General features: G+C 43.9%; 1 protein-coding gene across 1 annotated transcript in view; it reads right to left on the bottom strand.

Moving 5' to 3' along the window:
- The window catches only part of LOC144770638 (trypsin-like), a 140,179-nt gene that overhangs the window by 33,162 nt on the left and 86,654 nt on the right, over nucleotides 1-20,363 (bottom strand). Inside the window, exon 4 of the mRNA XM_078655333.1 lies at nucleotides 19,013-19,152. Coding sequence (XP_078511459.1) covers nucleotides 19,013-19,152 — 140 coding nt within the window. The remainder of the gene's footprint in view (nucleotides 1-19,012; nucleotides 19,153-20,363) is intronic.

Raw genomic sequence — 20,363 nt, 5'->3', positions numbered from 1 at the left:
CCCATTCAGATTCCAGTCAAAGAACAAGAACAAAATCATGGGGTCACAGCCCCTCTTTTATACACCATTTCCTTTTTTCCAAAGGTGCAGGCAAGGGACCAACCAGATGCAACTGGTTCTTGAGCACTTTGTTTTGCTCAGCCCCTCTACCTATTCACAGGATGGGTCAGGGACATCAGACACAACACATGGGGTGGAGCCAGCATTGTGGAGGGAAGGCCCAGCCCTATTCAGGTCCCAGGTGCACTCCTCCCTGCCAACAACATGCAGATCTCTCCATTCACCACCGGGGCAGACCCATCCTGAGTACTGCAGCCAGGCACACCAGCCAGCTCCAGCCAATCACAAGCCAGACAGTCAATTCACATTTACTGCACAGACATGCCAACTTCTAGAAGTGGCACTTCTCCACTAGACACAATAAATCTGCGCACATTATGGCGCAGCATTTAATCACAAGAGTTCGCACATACCAACCTCGACCCTGCACTCCCCACACATCAGGAACTACCATGGTCACACATATTCCCCATGCATTCCTATGGGAGGGCAGGCCACTCTGCCCACACATACACAGAGAGCGTACACACTTTACACTGGACCACAGTGAAAAAGTGCGCAGAGGCCTAAAATCACCAACACCAGGTTACAGAAACAGGCTAGGCAAATGCAAAAAGTTTTGGGGTGAACCTGCCAAAAGGGCCAAGTCCAACACTATTGATTAAAATTGGTGGGCTGCACTTTTTAGCTCTATTTTCTCTTAAATCTTTAAATAAATCATATCTACTTGTAGAAATAATAGTTTATGCCTGTGAATAAATCTCCTTGAGTCTTTGAGGTTTTCTTTATGTTTCTTTATTGTATGTAAGACCTCCAAGAATCATCCCAGTCACCACCTACAAGATGCTCCACCTCAAAACTTTGCATTATTTTATGGAGCATGGTGTGCTGGTGATCACATAAGGCTCTGTGACCTAACACTATTCCACAAAAGCAAATACCACACACCTCCCTCTTATAACAAACATACACAACAACGATGCATAAAATAAGTTCAGAACATATAGGCATATTATAATATTTACTATAAGAAAACCTCCAACGTATTATATTCTTCTATACATTTCTAAATATTTTGGTGTCTTAAGCACTTCTCAGTCCACACTCCTCACAAACACCTTTCCTCATTTCGATTTCCTCACCCTTTCCAACACTTTTCACCATAACAACTCTGCTCAGATTCCACATCTTCTAGTCTGCTGTTTTCACTGCACTTCTAAACAATTTTACCACTTTTCTGGGACTGAAGAATTTCTCCCTTTGACTATCCCCTGGTTTCCTGACCCTAACCCAATCGCCGATCCTTACTTTGGTGACCTTCACTTTCTTTCTGCCATCAAACCACTCTTTTCTACTCTCTGAGGCTTCCACTTCCTTTTCTCTCCAACTTACCTCACCCTCATCAATCTTCAGACATTTGGCATTTATCTAAGCATTCGACACCACACTATTTGGCCTTCTCCCTCTAAATAACACAAAAGGTGTTTTTCTTGTAACTGAGTGAGGAGTTAAATGATACATTTCCACTTTTTTTTGCACCTCCTCTTTCCAACTCACACGAATTCCATTAGCCAGTTGTATATTTCCTTTAGAATGCAAGTAAATCATTCTACCATTTAGTTGGCCTCTGGATGGTACAGAGCAATCTTCTTGAGTTGAATTCCAGATTCCTTTAAGAACATTTCCATATCCTTAGAGATCAACTGAACACCATTGTCCGTTAGTAATGACCCAGGTGCTACTGCCCGTGTGATAAGCTCCTTCAAAAAAGCATTTACATGCTGTGTCTCAATCCCATTAGTGCACCTCACCTCCGGCCACCTTGAGTACATATCAACCAGTTCCAAAACATATGTAAATCCCCCTTTAGAGTCCTAAAATATCCAGGCCTACTTCTTCCCACTGACCTTTGGGCAATTTTCTCACTGTCATTGTTTGAACCTTTGTCGGAGACCGTTATCACTCACCATGTATTGTACATAATCCCTCACACATCTCTCAGCCTGCACATCCATTCCCAGCCACCAACACACCATCTTTAAACGCTCCTTAGTTTTGTTCATCCTGGAATGCCCTACATGCACCATCTCTAGGAGATCCACCTGTATTGCCTCTGGTAGAACTAATCTTCTCCCTCTAAACATCAAACCCTGATTCTCAGACAACTCTTCTCTCACTCTTACATTGTTCATTCAAATCATTCCTTACCCCAACCAGATTTCAATTGTCTGAATATTTCTTGCAGAACCTCGTGTTTCTCTGTTGCTGACTCCTACTGTTTCTCATTAAGACTTCAGTTTCACACACATACAAATCTTCTTCCATGCTTTATTTCACTATATCTTCATCTTTGTCTGCACCACATTTCTAGCTCCTAGTATATACACCACCTCGAACCTGTACTCTTGAAGAGCTACAATGTATTTAGTAATTATACTTGAGATAGCATCAATACCTTTCTTGTGAAAAATTTCCTGCACAGGTTTATGATCAGTCTTTACTGTAAACTCTCTACTCCAGAGAAACATCGTAATTTTCCTTATAACCCAAGAAATGGCCAGATCCTCCCTCTCAATGACTGCGTACCATGTCTCTGCTCCTTTAAGACAGCGTGACGCAAACATTATTGTTCTTTCACCTGTACCCTCACCTTGCACCAACACAGCTCCTAGACCTTTCAAAACTAGCATCAGTTATAAGCTTAGACTTAGCTTAAGAATAAAAACTTGTAAGATTGGGAGTCATCTCCAACCTCAATTTCGTCATTTAAGATTCTTTCTCACACCTCTGGTCCCACACAACTCTACTCCCTTCTTTAAAAGATCTCTCAGCATGAACTAGATCCGAAGATGTCAGGCTTCTACCAGTGTAAGCAAAAGATTGCCCCCAGGGGCACTCACTTGTTGAGTCCAATCCAGGTGCCCTGCGATCAGGGCCCCATACAAAAACAGTCACAACTATCCTGGGACTCTCACTGAAAAATATAAAGTACTCGTTCAACCTACATCTAAGATGGTGCAACTCTCTATACACAAAAACTGTGAAATACAAGGGTCCCCATTCTCGAAGGCGCTTACCTTCGTTTCATCCTTTCCATTTCCCAACTATTAAAGGGACGCCACTCAATTAAAAAATAGTCTCCTCTGGATGAACACGCCGTTCTCCGCTGTAAATGTAAACACGGGGGAAGGGTCAAACTATATCACAAGCCTAAAATCCTTGTTTAACTATTACCTACACACCATGTCCAGCAGTATCTATCTCTCTGTTATTGACAGAACGCGTATGGTCCTTATTCTCCATAAAGCTCCACTAGCACTGAATGCTACTAACCCTGGATTGGACTCGACAAGTAAGTGCCCATGGTGTGTATTTATTGTACTTTGTCCAAATACGATAACCGCAATTCTACAGAAATCAGCCAGCACTCCAAGAGGATAGAGTCACTCGATTTTTATTCCGCGTTTCAACAGCCTCACGCTGCCTTGTTCACGATGTGGATATATCATCTTATTAAAGTTAAAATAGTCATTCAAAAGGTACACGTGGGCAAACTCAAACACACAGTAAACACACTGCAACAGTTGGCGGTCATCTTAAAACATCAAGATACAGGGAGAGTGGTACTCCCTATAAATATCTTTGAACATGGGCATTGCAACAAGTTCACTACGAAGCTAAATCTACAAGTTAGGAAGCCTTTAACAGCAACAGTTTTGTTAAAAAATGTCTTAAAATGTGTGCAATTCAACCCAGGTTGGCACGCCTTACCTTTAAAGCATTTTTTAAAACCCATCTTTTGTTGGAGCCAAGTAGTGGTTCCTTTTTTCCTTTCCTGAAACTCGCTCTTTGCCATCAGATCTTTCAATGATTTTAAATTTCCTAACTGTTATATTTGCATGTTTACTCATCTTTGGGCCCAGCATCGGATCATCACTCAACAGATGCCAATGTTTATTTAGGATTGAATAGATTTTTTTATGTTCAGTGTTAAAAGTTCTCATAAATGTCTGACCATCTGATTCCTTGTTCAATTTCTTCACCTGGGTCTTTGATGGTTCAATTAAGATTTTTTGTCTTTCTAGCTTTCTTGCTTTCATGGCTGCCCCATTAATAACGTTAGCTGAATAACCCCTTTGGATAAATCTAGTGGGTATTGTATTTTGTATATACGTTTGCTTGTCCGAAAAGATGATATCAAATTAAAAAGAGAATTTTAAAATATTGATGACGAAGAATCAGTACAACGAAAACAAATAATGGTAACTAAAATACAATTATTATTAAAAAATGTGCCTGTGGTATGTGATTTTGTTGAATTAGGATAGAATTGATAACAGGACTTTGTAACGTTAATAAGGAAATATTCAGTTCCCAATGGATAAATAGATTGACATATATTTATTCCTTCCTGCCAACTGTTTACTATTTACCTAATGTTCTAGAAACAAAAGACTGGTGTATTGTTCTATTTACACTATTGTGAAATCATTTGTTTTTGTTGTCTCTTATGTTCATTTTTGTCTGTAACAAACAATGTATTCCCCATTTCAGACTGAATGAAATAATATAAAGAAATGATAAAATAATTGTTAAATAAAATAGCAGGGCTAATGAAATCATACTTTGGCCCTCATCCTGTTTAAGAAGTCAACAGCATTTGAAATGGTAGTTAGGTTCTCTGTTGTACTACTTTTAGAAAGTAGGCGTTTTCTTATTTAACCATTCTGGGTGCCTCTGTCTGTTTGTGTATTGACTGTCTGGTTTTGGAGTGACAGGGGCTGGGGAGGTGCATTCTCTCAGACAGCCACCGGGGCCTTTGATGTGTGTTCTGCCTTTCCTGAATGAATCAGGGGTGGGCTGAATAGACCTTGGCTGCATTCAGGGTTGGGGGAGGAGTTCTCTCTAGCACCTGAATAAGCCTGTTCTGCATTTAGAGTGGTGGGAGGAGATTTCCCTTGCACCTGAATAGGGCCTGTCTGCATTACACAATGCTGTCTCCACCTCCTGCCGGGCAGCTAGACAAGACAGGACAGAACTGGTTTGGACAGGGCTCAGACACCCTTGCACTAAGAGAACAAAGACATGTTGGGGTATAAGTAAGACCTAAAACCCCTGAACTTTAGACTACTTCTGGAATCAAGACGAACATTTGCTGAGGAGAAGAGCTGGAAAAAGTGAGGAGAAGTATTGCCCTTGCTGTGTGTCTGGGGTTGGCCTGCAGTTGCTGTTTCTGCCAAATAAATGAGAAGGACTTTGCTATGTGCTGGGTCCCTTGCTTAAGGAAAGCGTCCAAGGGCTTGAGTAGAGCATGCCTCCTTTTTTGAAGTCTCAGGAACACAAAGACTTCTCCCCCAGCTCCCCTGATCTTCCTTGCTGGGAGTTCTGACCTGCCTGTGACTGTTGTGGGCCTCTGGAGGTAGTTTCTGCTGTTGGGAGCTGGAAAAGCAACACAATGACAAGGATATCGATTCATTACTCTTCTTGCGAAAGTTTTCTGACTTAACACCATGGTGCGAGTTGCTGTTTCTGCCAAATAAATGAGAAGGACTTTGCTATGTGCTGGGTCCCTTGCTTGAGGAAAGCGTCCAAGGGCTTGAGTAGAGCATGCCTCCTTTTTTGAAGTCTCAGGAACACAAAGACTTCTCCCCCAGCTCCCCTGAACTTCCTTGCTGGGAGTTCTGACCTGTCTGTGACTGCTGTGGGCCTCTGGAGGTAGTTTCTGCTGTTGGGAGCTGGAAAAGCAACACAATGACAAGGATATCGATTCATTACTCTTCTTGCAAAAGTTTTCCGACTCAACACCATGGTGCGAGAAGAATCTCCCTACACTGCAGCACCTGTTGCTGTGGCAAGAATCGACGCATCGATGAATTTCTGCTGAAAAGGTCAACCCAGCGCTGTGTGCCACATCATTGGCCAGCGCATCCCGGATTTCCACGCATCGTCCCTGTGCGGCAAGTTTTACCCAATGCATCACCTGAGGATTGGAGTTGTCCCAAACTCGACGCATCACTTCCCCCTACAAACCGTACCCAATGCATCGCGAAACTGTTGCATCGCATCCACAAGGGTCTCAGGAACTGACGCATCTCATTGTTTTTTGACGCTTCCCATCGCTGCATCTGTTTGGCTTGGTGAATTTTGTCGCAACCACAGGTACTTTGCAAGAAATCATGCATCCATAGATTTCTATTGCCTCAGTTGCTAAAACATTTTAAAAGTAATTTTTTTTAATACTTGTATGTTGGATTTTTGTCATTTTGGTCGTGTTAAGTTTAGATAAAAATACTTTCTTTTTCTAAACCGGTGTGATGTCCGTTTGCGGTGTTATCACTGTGTTACTGTGAGTGTTGGTACAAATACTTTACACATTGACTTTGGGATAAGCCTGTTTGCTTGTGCCAAGCTACCAAGGGGGTGAGAAGCGGTTATCTACAGTCTGTATCCCCCTTAGCCTGACTAGAAGCAAGGGTCCCTATTTGGACAAAGGTAACTACCTCTGCCAACTAATGACCCTTATTTCTTACAACAAGTATTTGCATCAAACAATTACTCCTCCTCGAGGCAGGCATAATGTTAGAGAAAATATTTATTTTTTACAATCTTTTCCAGCTTAATGTAAGAGCTGTACTGTACAGCAAAATACTGTCGAGGGAACATAAAGTGGGGAAAGACAAAGCATAGAATGTTATTTTGCAAGGTTACTCTTCCAGTATAAAAATTATGCTTCACATCAAACACACACCGCTGAAAGTGTGCTTTAAAGCAAGGCAGCCTAAAGTGCGCCCGCATTAGGGGAGAGAGCAACAGTGACATTTTTTGTAGATATGGCGCTATTCTGCTTTCTTACTTTTAAGCAAAATGGCACATCTGCCCTGATGTCTTTCTCTAGTCTAGAGCATGGTCAGTCACAAACCAACAAATAGAAGACACAACATGATAATTCATTTAATCACCATTAGTCAAAGCTCCCAACATTCACTGGGTTAAAATAGCACATGTAGCCCTTTGTAAATATTTGTAAAGAAAGTGTATCCCCGTGCAAGTATTTAGAAATACAGTGTTTTCTTTCGCTTACTTTACAACTGTGCCCAGTCGACCTTCTAACTAAAGATGGCACTGCTGATTTAAGGGGGCTCACCATGAAAAGACATTAGCAGTACAGGTCTTCAAAGCAAAAAATAATGTTGCCTATCTAGCATACCTATCATGCCTGTGAAAGAATTCTGCCCAGTCTTTTTCTGGATAACCTTTGTTAAGTGTCTTCTGTTAGTACTGTTCAGAAAATGTCTGGATCGAGGTGAGATGGTGGGTCAGCACATTATACAGAGCAAAGAGCAAATATGTCTGTGATGAATGGGGCTGCGTGGCCTTAGCATGGGTCAAACAATGAAATAGAAGGTGAAGTGTGTGGGGTAGTGGAGAGTAGTATTTCTAGATCCACTGCTTCCTAAGGTTGAGTTGACCACAACTTGGTTGAAAGCATAGCTACTTATTGTCACTTAACTCTAAACTCTAAACACTTTTGCCCATGAGCTGGAACCCTTTTGCTATAAAAGGAAGGAGGTTTCGGATTAGGTCAAATTAATGGTTCTTTGTAGGGGTGGTTCAAAGGAGCCATGTGTCAACATATGCAGGAATCTGTAGTGGATCGCTTTAGTTACTTGTGGAGGTTGTATTTTGAGTTTTTGGAAGTTAATAACCCACCACCTAGGGAGGGCATGTGGGCAGTTATAGTTTTCCTTCTTCTTAAGGATTATGATACAATTTAGGGGAATTCTGTGTGTAGGCGGGATGTGGTAAATGTGAGAATAAATGTCCGCACTAACAAGTGTTATGGTGCTCACAATCCACATCCACTTGGAACCCTGAGTCGTAACTCTGTTAGCCCCACAAACCTACTTGTATGCATTCGTCATTCATCCTGGTTATTATCAAAAGTACCTAATATGTGACAATTAACATTTCAATGACTTGAGGGGCATATTAGCAACAAGTAGCGATATTTATCGCTAAATAGGCTTAGCGACGATTTTTTTATCAGCAACGTTTTTCTCCATTCTGTTAAAATATCCAGCGATAGCAGCGAAATGCGTGAATATCGCTGAGAATACAGCGATATTCACGCATTAGCGACTAAATGCTCTTAGCCATGTTATCCACCTCCCATTGGATAACATGGCTAAGAACTGGTCTGAGCAGGCGTTAGTTTTTGGCGATAGCGGGAATATTTCCATCGCTACGTCTGCCTTTCCTAATAGGCGATAGCGACGTTAGCGACTGCTTTCAGTTGCTAACAGGTCGGGTATGCCCACTTTGCATGTCATTAGCGATAAATATCGCTGACATGCAAAGCGGGCCCCAAACCGCTCGCTATCGCCTAAAAGCTGTCGCTAACATCAGTTAGCGACAGCTTGCTAATAGAGCAATAGAATTATCACCGCTTAGGGGCCGAAAAAGGCCGCCAAACCGGCGATAATTGCCTATTGAATTATTACATTGTTATACTATACGAAATAGTTCAGAATTGGTAGAGATTATCGATGCAGTCTCTTCCCCTCAGAACTGAAAGCGGATTCAAATGGTTTTTGTTACCACGGCACCATTATGTGTGGTGCATGATAAATCAAAGTAATGTCTCATTTCGGCCTTTATTTGTAAGTGCTGTTTTTTAGGTTCCGCATTCAAGTCAACCTAGGGAGCTACAGACGTATCCTTCGATTGTGGGGATCCCTTCAATGGCGATCTAGAATTGTCTTTCTTTATTGAATGTCTCCACCATTCAGTACGGGATTTCTTTCTCTGATCGGTGTCTTTCACATTCAGCTTCTGCTTCAGTAGCCCATATTTGATGTTACATTGTCTGAGTCTGGACAGAGATCAAGAAAAGATCTCTTGAGGGCACTTGTTTCAGTGGAATAATCTGCTGACATATGTATTGGGAGGTTGTCCAACATAAAAGGGCCGTTATTTCTTGTTACTGCTTGTAATAAGGTGCATTCTTGTTGATGTTAAAGCAGACAGACAATAAATGATCTTGGAGATTTTGCCATTGATTGGTTCCATTATTTCCACATCTGGAATTCCAGCTGCTCTGTAAGTCCTTTTCTAGAAGCTCGGTGATTGTGTCTTTCAATAAATCTATAAGGACTGATATTGTCCCAGCAAGATCTAGTAACTTGGTGCTCATGTCTTTCAAGAAATCTATGAAATCTAATATTGTCCCTGCAAGCTCTATTTTAAAAGACTGTGATTTACAGCTTCATTGCCCACGCTTTGGGGTACCCATTCAGGTGCACAATCCAACCTCGCTTCTACCTATATTATTCTTTATTGCCATTGTATTATGGCAGATAGGAGGACAGAACTGCCCTTATAGATTTCACCTCTTCCAAGAACTCTGTTAATCTGGAGAACATAATGTGCTCTATAAAGTGATTTTAAAGTGATGTATATTATTATTAAAGGACATTGCTTTTTTTAAGTCAGCCTTCCTTGCCCTTCAAAGATCCTTGCCTGATCTCCATGCTGAGTTGCTCCCTCATTTTAGCAAGGAAACTGGCACTGATATTGCTTGGATTTGCCTTGCTCAGTTCAGATGCTGAAGGACACAGTAAGTCATATATCTAATAATAAAGTGAATAGATTTTTTGGGAATTCAAAATTCATTTTCTTAAATTCTGATACACTTCTTTTTTCAAAGTGGCAGGTTTGTGGGTTGGAGGGTGGAAGCGTTTGTCACATTTGGCTTTTTATTGAACTTGGTATCAGTTGCAAACTGCAGTATAAAAAAAAGACACTGAGATGACAGCCCCAGATTTTCTGTGGTCTGGCGTTGCATGCCTGCTGATAGATTTGTGGTGATATTTTGAGGCACCATAGGTGAGAAGCAACCCCACCCCCCACCCCCTTTAGAGGAAAATATGTATACTGGTTGTTAAATAGATGTAAACAAAATGACAGCCTGAGCAGAATGTTGAAAATGGGATATGTAGACAAGGAAGGACAAGGTGGGGCATAATTGCCCTTGAATGATGATGAACGCTAATGCAGCCAGAGATAATGAGTTAATGGATATCAATTTGTTGCTCTAAAATGAGATCCAAACAGGGGTTTTAATAGGATCAAAACAAAGAGCAGCAGGTGGTAGCACTGCTTTTGGTGGCTGCCTTTTCAATTACCTCTATATTCAGTTCTGTTGACACATCCTTTGCGCAGTGTGATGCTCCTCAAATCAGGGCAGTCTCGAGCCTTGAGCACCCATAACAGAGGCATAAAGAGACTTGACCTATCTGCTCCTGGCTATGCACAGACACAAGACAGTGATAACGAAAAAGAAAAAAGGGTTGTTTTACCTAAAATACCATTCTCACTCTGAGGCTGCACCCGCTTCACCTTGGCAATCAATCCAGTGGCAATGCTAGAGAAAGCACCTAATCATATTTCTATAGGAGCCTCTTTTGTTCTCCCTTCACTGTCTAGGTCTCCTGCATCCTATTTATTATTTTATTTATAGGTTTTTATAGCGCTATGAATAAACTCCCGAAGGAGTATCTCCGCGCTTATGACACCTAGAGTGGAGAGCTTAGATGGAGCTGCGGGGAGATATTTTAACACTTTAATACCAAAGGTCTAGTAAAAACCAGCGGATAAATGCTTAGCATAGGCTAAACAGAAAAGTTTTCAGACATTTTCTGAATTCTAGATGACTCCCACACTGTTTTAAAGAAAGCGGGAGGGAATTCCAAAAGCTTGGGCCTACCACAGACAAGGTCCTACCTCCTTGCCTTGCTTTGGTGATTTTTGGAATGTTCAACAAGAGCTGTTCACCAGACCTAAGGGTACGTGTAGGAACGTAGGGAACAAACTTAGTAGCAAGGTACTCAGGTCCTAATTCATTGAGGCCTTTGTGGATTATACAGCCGATCTTAAAATTCACTCGCTGCCTTATTGGTAACCAATGAAGTTTGTGCAATAGACTTTCACTGTCTGGGAAAACTGGGACACTTTCACTGTCTGGGAAAACAACGTCATCCCCAACATGTGCACAGGACGTCTAAAATGGAACTCACAGGCCTTCATCACTCTGAGTTGCTTATACATACTGTTGGACCCGGGCCTTTGTGGCTGGTTCACCCCTGAACTTTTTGCTTTTGATGGCGACTTGGCGTTCATGATTTCTGGCTTGGCGCACTTTTTCCCTGGGCCCCAGAGTAAAGTGCGTGCGTGGAGTAAGGTTGGCCTGCCCTCCCATAGGAATGAATGGGGAATATCTGTGTCCCTGGTAGCTCCTGATGCGTGAGGTGTGCAGGCTCGAGTTTGGTATGTGCGAACTCGTGAGATTGAATGCTGCGTGATGATGTATGCGGCATGTATGTGTCTAGTGGGGAAGTGCCACTTCTAGACATTGATGTGTGTGTGCAGTGAGGGTGCTGGAGCGTGATTGGCTGGAGCTGGCTGGCAAGCCTGGCTCCAGGAAGTCTGGATGGGTCTGCCCAGGAGTGAGTGGAGAGATCAGCATAAATGATGTGAGGGGTGGCTGCACCTGGTTCCTGATGGGGCTGGGCTTTCCCCACACAATGCTGGCTCCGCCCCCTGTGGTGCGTCTAACGACCCTAGCCTCCCCAGTGAATGAAAGGGGTGGTTGGGCCATCAAGGGTGCTCCAAAACCAGCTTCGACTGGTTCTTCCCCCACCCTGCGCCAGCGTCAGGAAGCCGCTTGGTCGCAGTGCGCTCTATCAAGAACTTTTCAACTTTCAACCCTGCACCCTGAAACAAAGGATTTTCTAGTATAAGAAGGGGCTGTGTCCCCTTAGAAAATGTTCTCTTCCTGGATCCATTTATGGAGGGGGGCTGCTGCTGGGCGCCAGGAGGACCGCCTCTTGGACTGCCTCCCTTCCTGGAGGCCCAGTGAGCTGGCTCTGGGCACAGCCTTGCCCCCCCTGACTTCTTTAAGGAACTTTGCTGTGCCCCTAGTGCTTGGGAGCGCTGTGTCTGCACCCCTAGCGCTGAGAGCGCTGCGAATCGTCTTTGAGCGCTGGGAGCGCTTTACTTTCCCTTTTCGCGGCTGCCCACGCCGCTTTTTGCCGATGTGACAGTCCCCTGGCAGGTGCCCACCCTGCCAAGGACCTTGTGCTTTACCCTGTCACGAGCGTATTGGGAGCGCTTTATTGAGCTTAAGGCCGGTGCCCACCCGGCATTGCCCTGTGAAGTCGTCCTCGCCGCCGCCCGGCCGAACCGGAAGTCAGGCAGGCCGGGGGCGGGACAAGCGGACAACCGGAAGCAGGAAGTCCGGCCGGCTGAGGAGAAGAGCACCGGCCGCCGTGCAGCGAGGTTCCCTGAGTGCGCGGAGAGAGCCCCGGTCTGCCTGGTAGTGCCCGCGCTGCCTGGAAAGTGAGAGGAGCCCCGCCCGTGGCACCAGAGCAGCCGCCGCAGGAGAGCCGGTGAGTGCAGGAGGGCTGGGGCCTCCCATTTGAAAGCAGAGCAGCCCCGGTTGATAGCGGGCCCTCCACCGACAGGGCAGTATTTCTTTAGAGCCCTGAGAGGGCCCCAGGGGCATTTGGTCATTGTTAGAGCCACGGAGGCTCCCCTTGGCGCCATTTTCATTTCGAGTCCCCGAGGCTCGAGGGGGAAGTTTGGTTATAGAGAGCCATTTGCGACCACGAGTCCCCCGGGGGGGACTCCCACGTTCAGGGGCATTTTGATAGTCAGAGCCTGTCGAGGCTCCAACGAGTGGGGCACATTTTGCTTTAGAGCCCGCGAGGCTCCACCCCCTGCATTTTGTTTGCAGAGCCCTGAGAGAGGCTCAGGGGCACTGTTGTTCTGGAGGGTAGAGCCTGCGAGGCCCACTGGTGGTTCTAGGGCCCCAGTATTCTTTCAGAGAGCCCAGAAGAGATCCTACAGCTGCCCAGCACTTCGTGGGCAGCTGCCACGTTTAGGCCCCCCTGACATTGGGACACAGGGCGTCCTAGCCCCTACAAGGCTAGAGGGCCTAGGGACTGCCACAGGTTGTGGCTCATGTGAGTTTTGCGCAATTGCTTGTGCTTGCAACTCTGAATGTGTTTTGACGCATCATGTGTTTTCCTTCCTTGCACCTCTGAATGTGTTTTGATGCATCATGTGTTTTTCCTTGTTTTTACACCGCTGAATGTAGGTTCCGCATCATGTGTTTCCTTCCTTACACCTCTGAATGTGTTTTGATGCATCATGTGTTTTCTTTCCCTACACCGCTGAATGTTAATGCATCATGTGTAATGTTCCTATGCTTATACCCCTAAATGTTGGTGATACTTAGGTGGTTGTTTTTCTCTTAGTACAGGTGTTGCTAGTGAGGTCTTGGTTCCCTGCGCAATATTTTCCTACGGTGGTTAGGGTTGTGTAGGAGGTACTTACCCTTTACCAGTAATTACTGGTTGTGTGCTAATTTGTGCTACATTTTCTATTTGGTTCTACAAAGTGTTCTATGTGCTAATTACTATTCCTAAAAAGTAATGATTCCTGATAGTGGTCCAGGTGGCCCTGTCTTGTACATATCCCCTGTAAATTCTGCCCGTGCCTGTTGGCACATTGTAAAATGTGTGTTCTTATCTAATGTGTTTTGGTATAATACAAAGGCTATTTTTATATAACCTTGTGTGGAGTTTCCTTTGTGGTGGGCCTTGGGTGTTGTTGCTGGGTGCGCACGCAAACACTTAACCTACATAGCCTCCAAGTTTAGCCTGGCTGCTCGCGTCACATTACCTAGAGGGTGAGCAGGGGTTATCTTGGTGTGTGACTCCCTTGCCCTGACGTGGAAGTGGTGGTCTCTGACTGACTCTGGAGCAAGCCTTGGCCAGCCAGAGATCCCGTTTCTAACACATACAATGCATATATTACAATAGCCACTTTCACAAACACACACAACATACACTTGGATGATATTAGGGTTTAAATCTGACTGTCCATTGGTGAGACACTCTCAAACAGCGTAATCTAACACATTTTTAGTGAGTGAGTGGAAAAACCTTTCATTTACAGAGAGATTAGTGTAGAAAGATCTTTAAATAAGACCTTTTCTTTTTTCTGCTCCAACTCCTTTTGTGCTGAATACAAATCATGTACCAAGGTTGGGATACTCATACTATGTTAAAAAGGGCAGTCCTTGGCTTGGGACACAACAGGCTAGAGCTTTTAATGTTTACATGATGCATGCACTTGGAAATCCATGTTTAAGCTGTCTGCCCCGGATATAGAGCACAATGTATAATGTTGTCCCTTTCTACAGCTTACAATCTCCACATTGCTTGCTAACTCAGAAAGACTTCTCAAACTATGCCCTAAAACCTTAAATGAAAATTTGACCTTGATGTACTTCCACTTGATTCCACTCCTTTCTTTCTTCACTGAACCTCTTCTTTCCTTACATCCTCTGAATACCATCTATTTGGGTGAATAGCCTCTTCTCGACCTCATCCCTGTGTGCCTCAATCCATCTTAGTGTAAGCAATTGCCGGATACCTCATTTCATAGGTCACAACTTCTCCTCTTTAAAACCCTGTCCCTGAATTTAAATATTACCTAATCTCTGCCAGACAATCTCACAAACTTTTTCCTTCAACCACTTAGATGCTCCAAATGATCATACCTACCTGATATTCATATATCACAAGGTAACTGAAGTTAATACATGCTCATTTTTTCTTGCAAGCACATTACTAATCGCAAGAACCAAAAATAACCACTAGATTAACCAGTAACCATGGGTTCTGGAGTAGCGAGCTACTCACCGTAAATTTCCCTTATGGAGGTGGCAATGCAGCATATGCTTCAAGCACTATGGCTTAGGCTGATGTCTTTGCTGCTGTTGTTTGGGCCTTTGAGCTTGCACTCTCATGGTGACACACTCCTGCAGTTCCTTCCTAGACGAGAAGCTGTCATCCTGCTTTTAATATATTCATGTGTGCCTGGGACTTTGACTATGTAAGGTTTCATTCTCCAAAGTTCTGAGTCAGGGGTTGGATCAGTCCCATGAATCCTGCAGTCAGTTCACATTACTGGAGAGGTGGCTGGTTGCTCATGACAGTTAGGAGAGTCAAATTGGAAAGATTTTCGGAGGAGCTTTTATCAGAGGAATTTCCACATTTGCCACATGGGATGAGCCCACTCTGGTCTTAAGTTCAGTTCTGGTATTGGTTAGAAATGGGGTCTCTAGTTGGCAGTGGTTTGTACCCTCACTCTAGTCAGGGTAAAGGAGTCACACAGCTAAAAAAACCCTGCCCACCCCTTTGGTAGCTTGGCACGAGCAGTCAGGCTTATCTCAGAGGCAATGTATGAATCATTTGTACATACACACAGAGCAACAGAGTGAAAACACTACAAAATGAGCCAACAGCAGTTTATAAATCTTCCAAATATTTATCTGAATAAAACAAGACCAAAATGACAAAACTCCAACATACACAAGTCAAGATATCACTTTTCAAAAGTTAAATAGGTTCAGTTCATAGAAATCTATGGATGTGTTTCTTTTAGCACAAAGTACCTTGGATGCATCAAGATTCAAAGACAAACCAGGTGCAGTGGAGGTGAGGAACCAGAAAAGCAAAGTGATGCTTCGGGTCCTTTCTCCCGGGGGAGGTGGTGCGTCGGTTTCTTACTGCTAGGGGAGGTGATGCATCGGTTCCTTACTGCTATGCTGGGAAGGTGATGCTTCGGTTCCTTACTATCAGCGGAGGTGTTGCAATGGTTCATTAATAGAAGGGGAGGTGATGCGTTGCTCTCCGGACACTCGGCCTCAGTTCCTTACAACGGGCCCTGCCGATGAAAAGACGGCGTTGAGGGACTATGCGTCGAAAATCCAGATGCGCTGCATTGATCCAGGCACTGCGTTGATTTCACAGCCGCGAAGCACGCGTTGCATCGATTCTTCAGCAGTGAAGCAGGAGCTGCATTGGAGTCGGAGTGGGTGCTACAAATATCGGAGACAGTGTTCGGGACTCAGTTTGCAGTGATTTTTCAGCTGTAAAGCAGGTGCTGCATTGATTCTGCGTCAATTCTTTCGCTGTACGGCAGTGCTACATCAAGAAAATAGGCGCTGAGAGTTGATGCATGAATTTTCTCCTCACATTACAGAGCCTGGGCATGCCTGGTGCACTTTACTAGGGACTTCTTAGTAAATCAAATATGACAATCATGGATAAACCAATCACTGATACAATTTAGTCGGAGAGCACATGCACTTTAGCACCAATTAGTACTAGTAAAGTGCTTAGAGACCTAAAACCAACAAAAACAAGTAAAAAACTTAGGAGGAAAAAGGCAAAAAGTTTAGGGATAACCCTGCAAAAAGGGTCAGGTCCAACAGTATTTATGTGCAAAAAGTTTAAAGGTGACCTGGGTAGTGAAAATGGAATCGTTTTGTTTTCCCCCTAAGCTGGGCCTCCGGCAGGGTTCCTGTTCATTGCTATTGACATTCAATCAGACTCCGAATTTATATAAATGAAATTGTATCTAATCATAGTTTTATAGCATGGCAGACCCTCAATGCTTCCTGGTGAATCTAATGGTCGGTATGTAGGAATATCAGTCACTGGTCTGAATAAGTTCAATGTCATCTCCGTCTTCTCCTACCAAAGCTCTGGTCTTCAACGGCACTGATGTGTCCAGGAGATTTCAGTAAATTTCTATTTAATGTGCCCAGGACATAGAGGTTTTCACGTCGGTTAGAGTCAATGTTTGCAGGAGATAAAGAGACATAACCTCTGCAGTTGTGCAGCCTCCCTATTATTCTTACCCTGACTTTTGGGGGCGTCTGTGAAAACAGTTCATCCCATACAGGGGCTGAGTAGCAGAGTAGTCGAATAGGTCACCCAACTCTTTCATGATTGTAGGCCTCTCCTTTCCAATGCTGGCTCTGCTACCCAGAGGAGCAGGCCCCTGTAGCCCCTGAGGGGCAGGGACCCCTTGACACTGCAGGGGGCACCTAGACATTCAGGGTGCCTCGTTTTAAGCCCAAAGCTAATAATTAGCTGTGAGATATATGAGATATCTGAGACTCAGGGGCCTCTCATCACATTCTGCGGGGGGCATCATGTTGCATTGCACCGCCTCTGCTATATACAGTGGTCCCCCTGCTCATGTTACTTCGAAAGTCTGTGTGGCAACTGTTCCACACTAAGGAGCTTAGTCACAAGCCTGTTGCACCACTTGTGTGTCATTTGTACCCTGGGGAAAGTGGCGCAAAAGTGGCGCAAGAGGCTTGCAAATAAGCACCTAAATGTGCCAGCTCTGCTGTTTCGGCCGTGAACCCGGGCTGTTACACTCATGTTTCAGCCCTGGAGTGCACTGATGGCTTTTTGTTGTGGTGGTCCAGGAACGTTGTTTGGATGATGATGGCATGCTTGGTATAGACTTGATTCAGGTGGGAGACTCACGATTTCTTAGGCCAAAAAAATTGATTCATTTGGCAGATCCGCCGCCTGAAAATGCCTCTGCTTCAAGAGAAGCCAATGGGGGAAATATATTATCCTGATTTATTTTTTTAAATCTCCTACTTGATAAAGATGATCTGTCGCAAATCCGATGATTGTTGGTTGATCTCAATGTGCCTAGATTTCCATGCTGTCGACTTGCCTTGTCAGATCACTCAGTGTGTGCAAGGCTGTATATCATCCGCGTGCCGTTAGGCCACTCCCCTGCTGCACCCACAATTGCTGCCAGGCTCTATTGTGCGACGATCTACGGCAGCTTCACTGTATCCTTTGAGGGACGCTGACTTCCCGCCCACAGCGGTCGATTGTGAGAAGCCAGTGTCTTTCTCGGTACAGGGGCTGTACGGCCAGGCCTTCCTCCTTACCCAGGTAGCCGCCTGGGTGGCAGCAGGGGGTAACAGCATTGGGTATAATCACGGTAGGTCAGATGTTGTGTGTCAAGGAAGCCTTTAGAGCCAATGCAAATGAAATAAGAATTGAATGCATGTTTTCTAAAAAAAATCTGGTGCGCATTATGTTATAATAAAATCAATGCGTAAACTAGAGTTGTATTTGACTTTAGATATGCCAGTTTTGCACAGACGTTTATTGTCCTACTGCCAACTGAATGTATTTCCTCCGATGTTAGTAGGATGGCACAAACTCTCAGACCTTCCAAAATGAGCATGTGAAAATTGGCATTGCATTGGATACGTTACATGTAGTTTTTATTTGTCCTAAATTTGCAAATCTACGACATAAGTATATTCAACCCCTATTACTGTAAATTAATTTCACTCAAGTACGGCCAGATTTGTTATATTTGCAATTTGTATCCAGTCTTAATGTTTTCTTTTGTGTATCATGGATCTTGGCAAGGGTGTTTCATTCTGATGTATAATATGAGTTTCTGTTTTCAAATGTGTTTATTTGACTGATGAGTTTTATGACCATGTACTCTTATGATTTACTGCGACTAATAGAATAAAGTGTTTGAGTTGAATCTCACTTTTTTTTTAATTTATAAGCAATTAATGGTCAGATCTCCATGCTTGCTTACTGGTCGGTAGTGGATTGCCCTACTTCCTGTCTGAATTTTGTGGTGTCGGTCTCTACAATAAGCAGAGGTAAGCCCATCCACGGATCTTCCCTAGCATGCAGCCATCTTGCCTTACCCAATCAACACCTCCAAGACAGCTTTTCTAGTTCTGCCTAATATGTATGATAGCCTATAATAGGCCAACACCCCACTATCGATTTATTTCAAAAAGGTCTTCTAAACACTGAGAAAGGAGTCATTTTCCCCAATAATGGTTCCACAGATGTTCAGCTGTCATCTCTATACCTACATGAAACATCAATGTACAATTCGTATGCTTTGCCACAATTAAATCTCGTGTGTTTTACCTTGACTTGTGTTCTGGTGTTTAAATCAATTGTGGGTACAATAAATGAGACATTTGAAGGTACTCCTAAAAGTTGCTCCGTAGCCTGTATCATACCTGACATGAATCCTTCCAGCCCTCCATCACGCCTGCGCACAGCATCCCATCTGAAATGACATCTTCAGGGAACGCGGCAGCGCAGACTTCTTTCGAAATTACGGTCACATCCAAGCACTGTAGGACAGCAGGGTAAGTTTCTAAATGCAACAAGTAGGACAGTTACTTTACATTGAAGTATTGCAACATCAGGCTGGATAAATGTACACCATTTGTAAACAGTAATAGTGTCTGGGGATGTTTGAAAGTGGTGGGTAGTAAATATCCGCTCTCATCTACACGAGAACCTAAGCCCACCATGTTATGTTATGTGTATTTGTAAAGCACACGTTCACCTACAACACGAGAACCTAAGCCCACCATGTTATGTTATGTGTATTTGTAAAGCACACGTTCACCCACAACACGAGAACCTAAGCCCACCATGTTATGTTATGTGTATTTGTAAAGCACACGTTCACCCACAACACGAGAACCTAAGCCCACCATGTTATGTTATGTGTATTTGTAAAGCACACGTTCACCCGCAACACGAGAACCTAAGCCCACCATGTTATGTTATGTGTATTTGTAAAGCACACGTTCACCCACAACACAAGAACCTAAGCCCACCATGTTAAGTTATGTGTATTTGTAAAGCACACGTTCACCCACAACACGAGAACCTAAGCCCACCATGTTATGTGTATTTGTAAAGCACACGTTCACCCACAACACGAGAACCTAAGCCCACCATGTTATGTTATGTGTATTTGTAAAGCACACGTTCACCCACAACACGAGAACCTAAGCCCACCATGTTATGTTATGTGTATTTGTAAAGCACACGTTCACCCACAACACGAGAACCTAAGCCCACCATGTTATGTTATGTGTATTTGTAAAGCACACGTTCACCCACAACACGAGAACCTAAGCCCACCATGTTATGTTATGTGTATTTGTAAAGCACACGTTCACCCACAACACGAGAACCTAAGCCCACCATGTTAGGTTATGTGTGTTTGTAAAGCACACGTTCACCCACAACACGAGAACCTAAGCCCACCATGTTAGGTTATGTGTGTTTGTAAAGCACACGTTCACCCGCAACACGAGAACCTAAGCCCACCATGTTAGGTTATGTGTGTTTGTAAAGCACACATTCACCCACAACACGAGAACCTAAGCCCACCATGTTATGTTATGTGTATTTGTAAAGCACACGTTCACCCACAACACGAGAACCTAAGCCCACCATGTTAGGTTATGTGTGTTTGTAAAGCACACGTTCACCCACAACGGCATCCTGGCAATGAATATTGTAGGTTGGTTAATTGAAAAGCCAGGTTTTCAGCTTCAGTGGGTGGAG

Source organism: Lissotriton helveticus, chromosome 7 (genome assembly GCF_964261635.1).
Source record: "Lissotriton helveticus chromosome 7, aLisHel1.1, whole genome shotgun sequence".
NCBI classification, from domain to species: domain Eukaryota; kingdom Metazoa; phylum Chordata; class Amphibia; order Caudata; family Salamandridae; genus Lissotriton; species Lissotriton helveticus.
The sequence above is the reverse complement of the archived record's forward strand: the minus strand, read 5'-3'. Positions and strand labels throughout refer to the sequence as shown.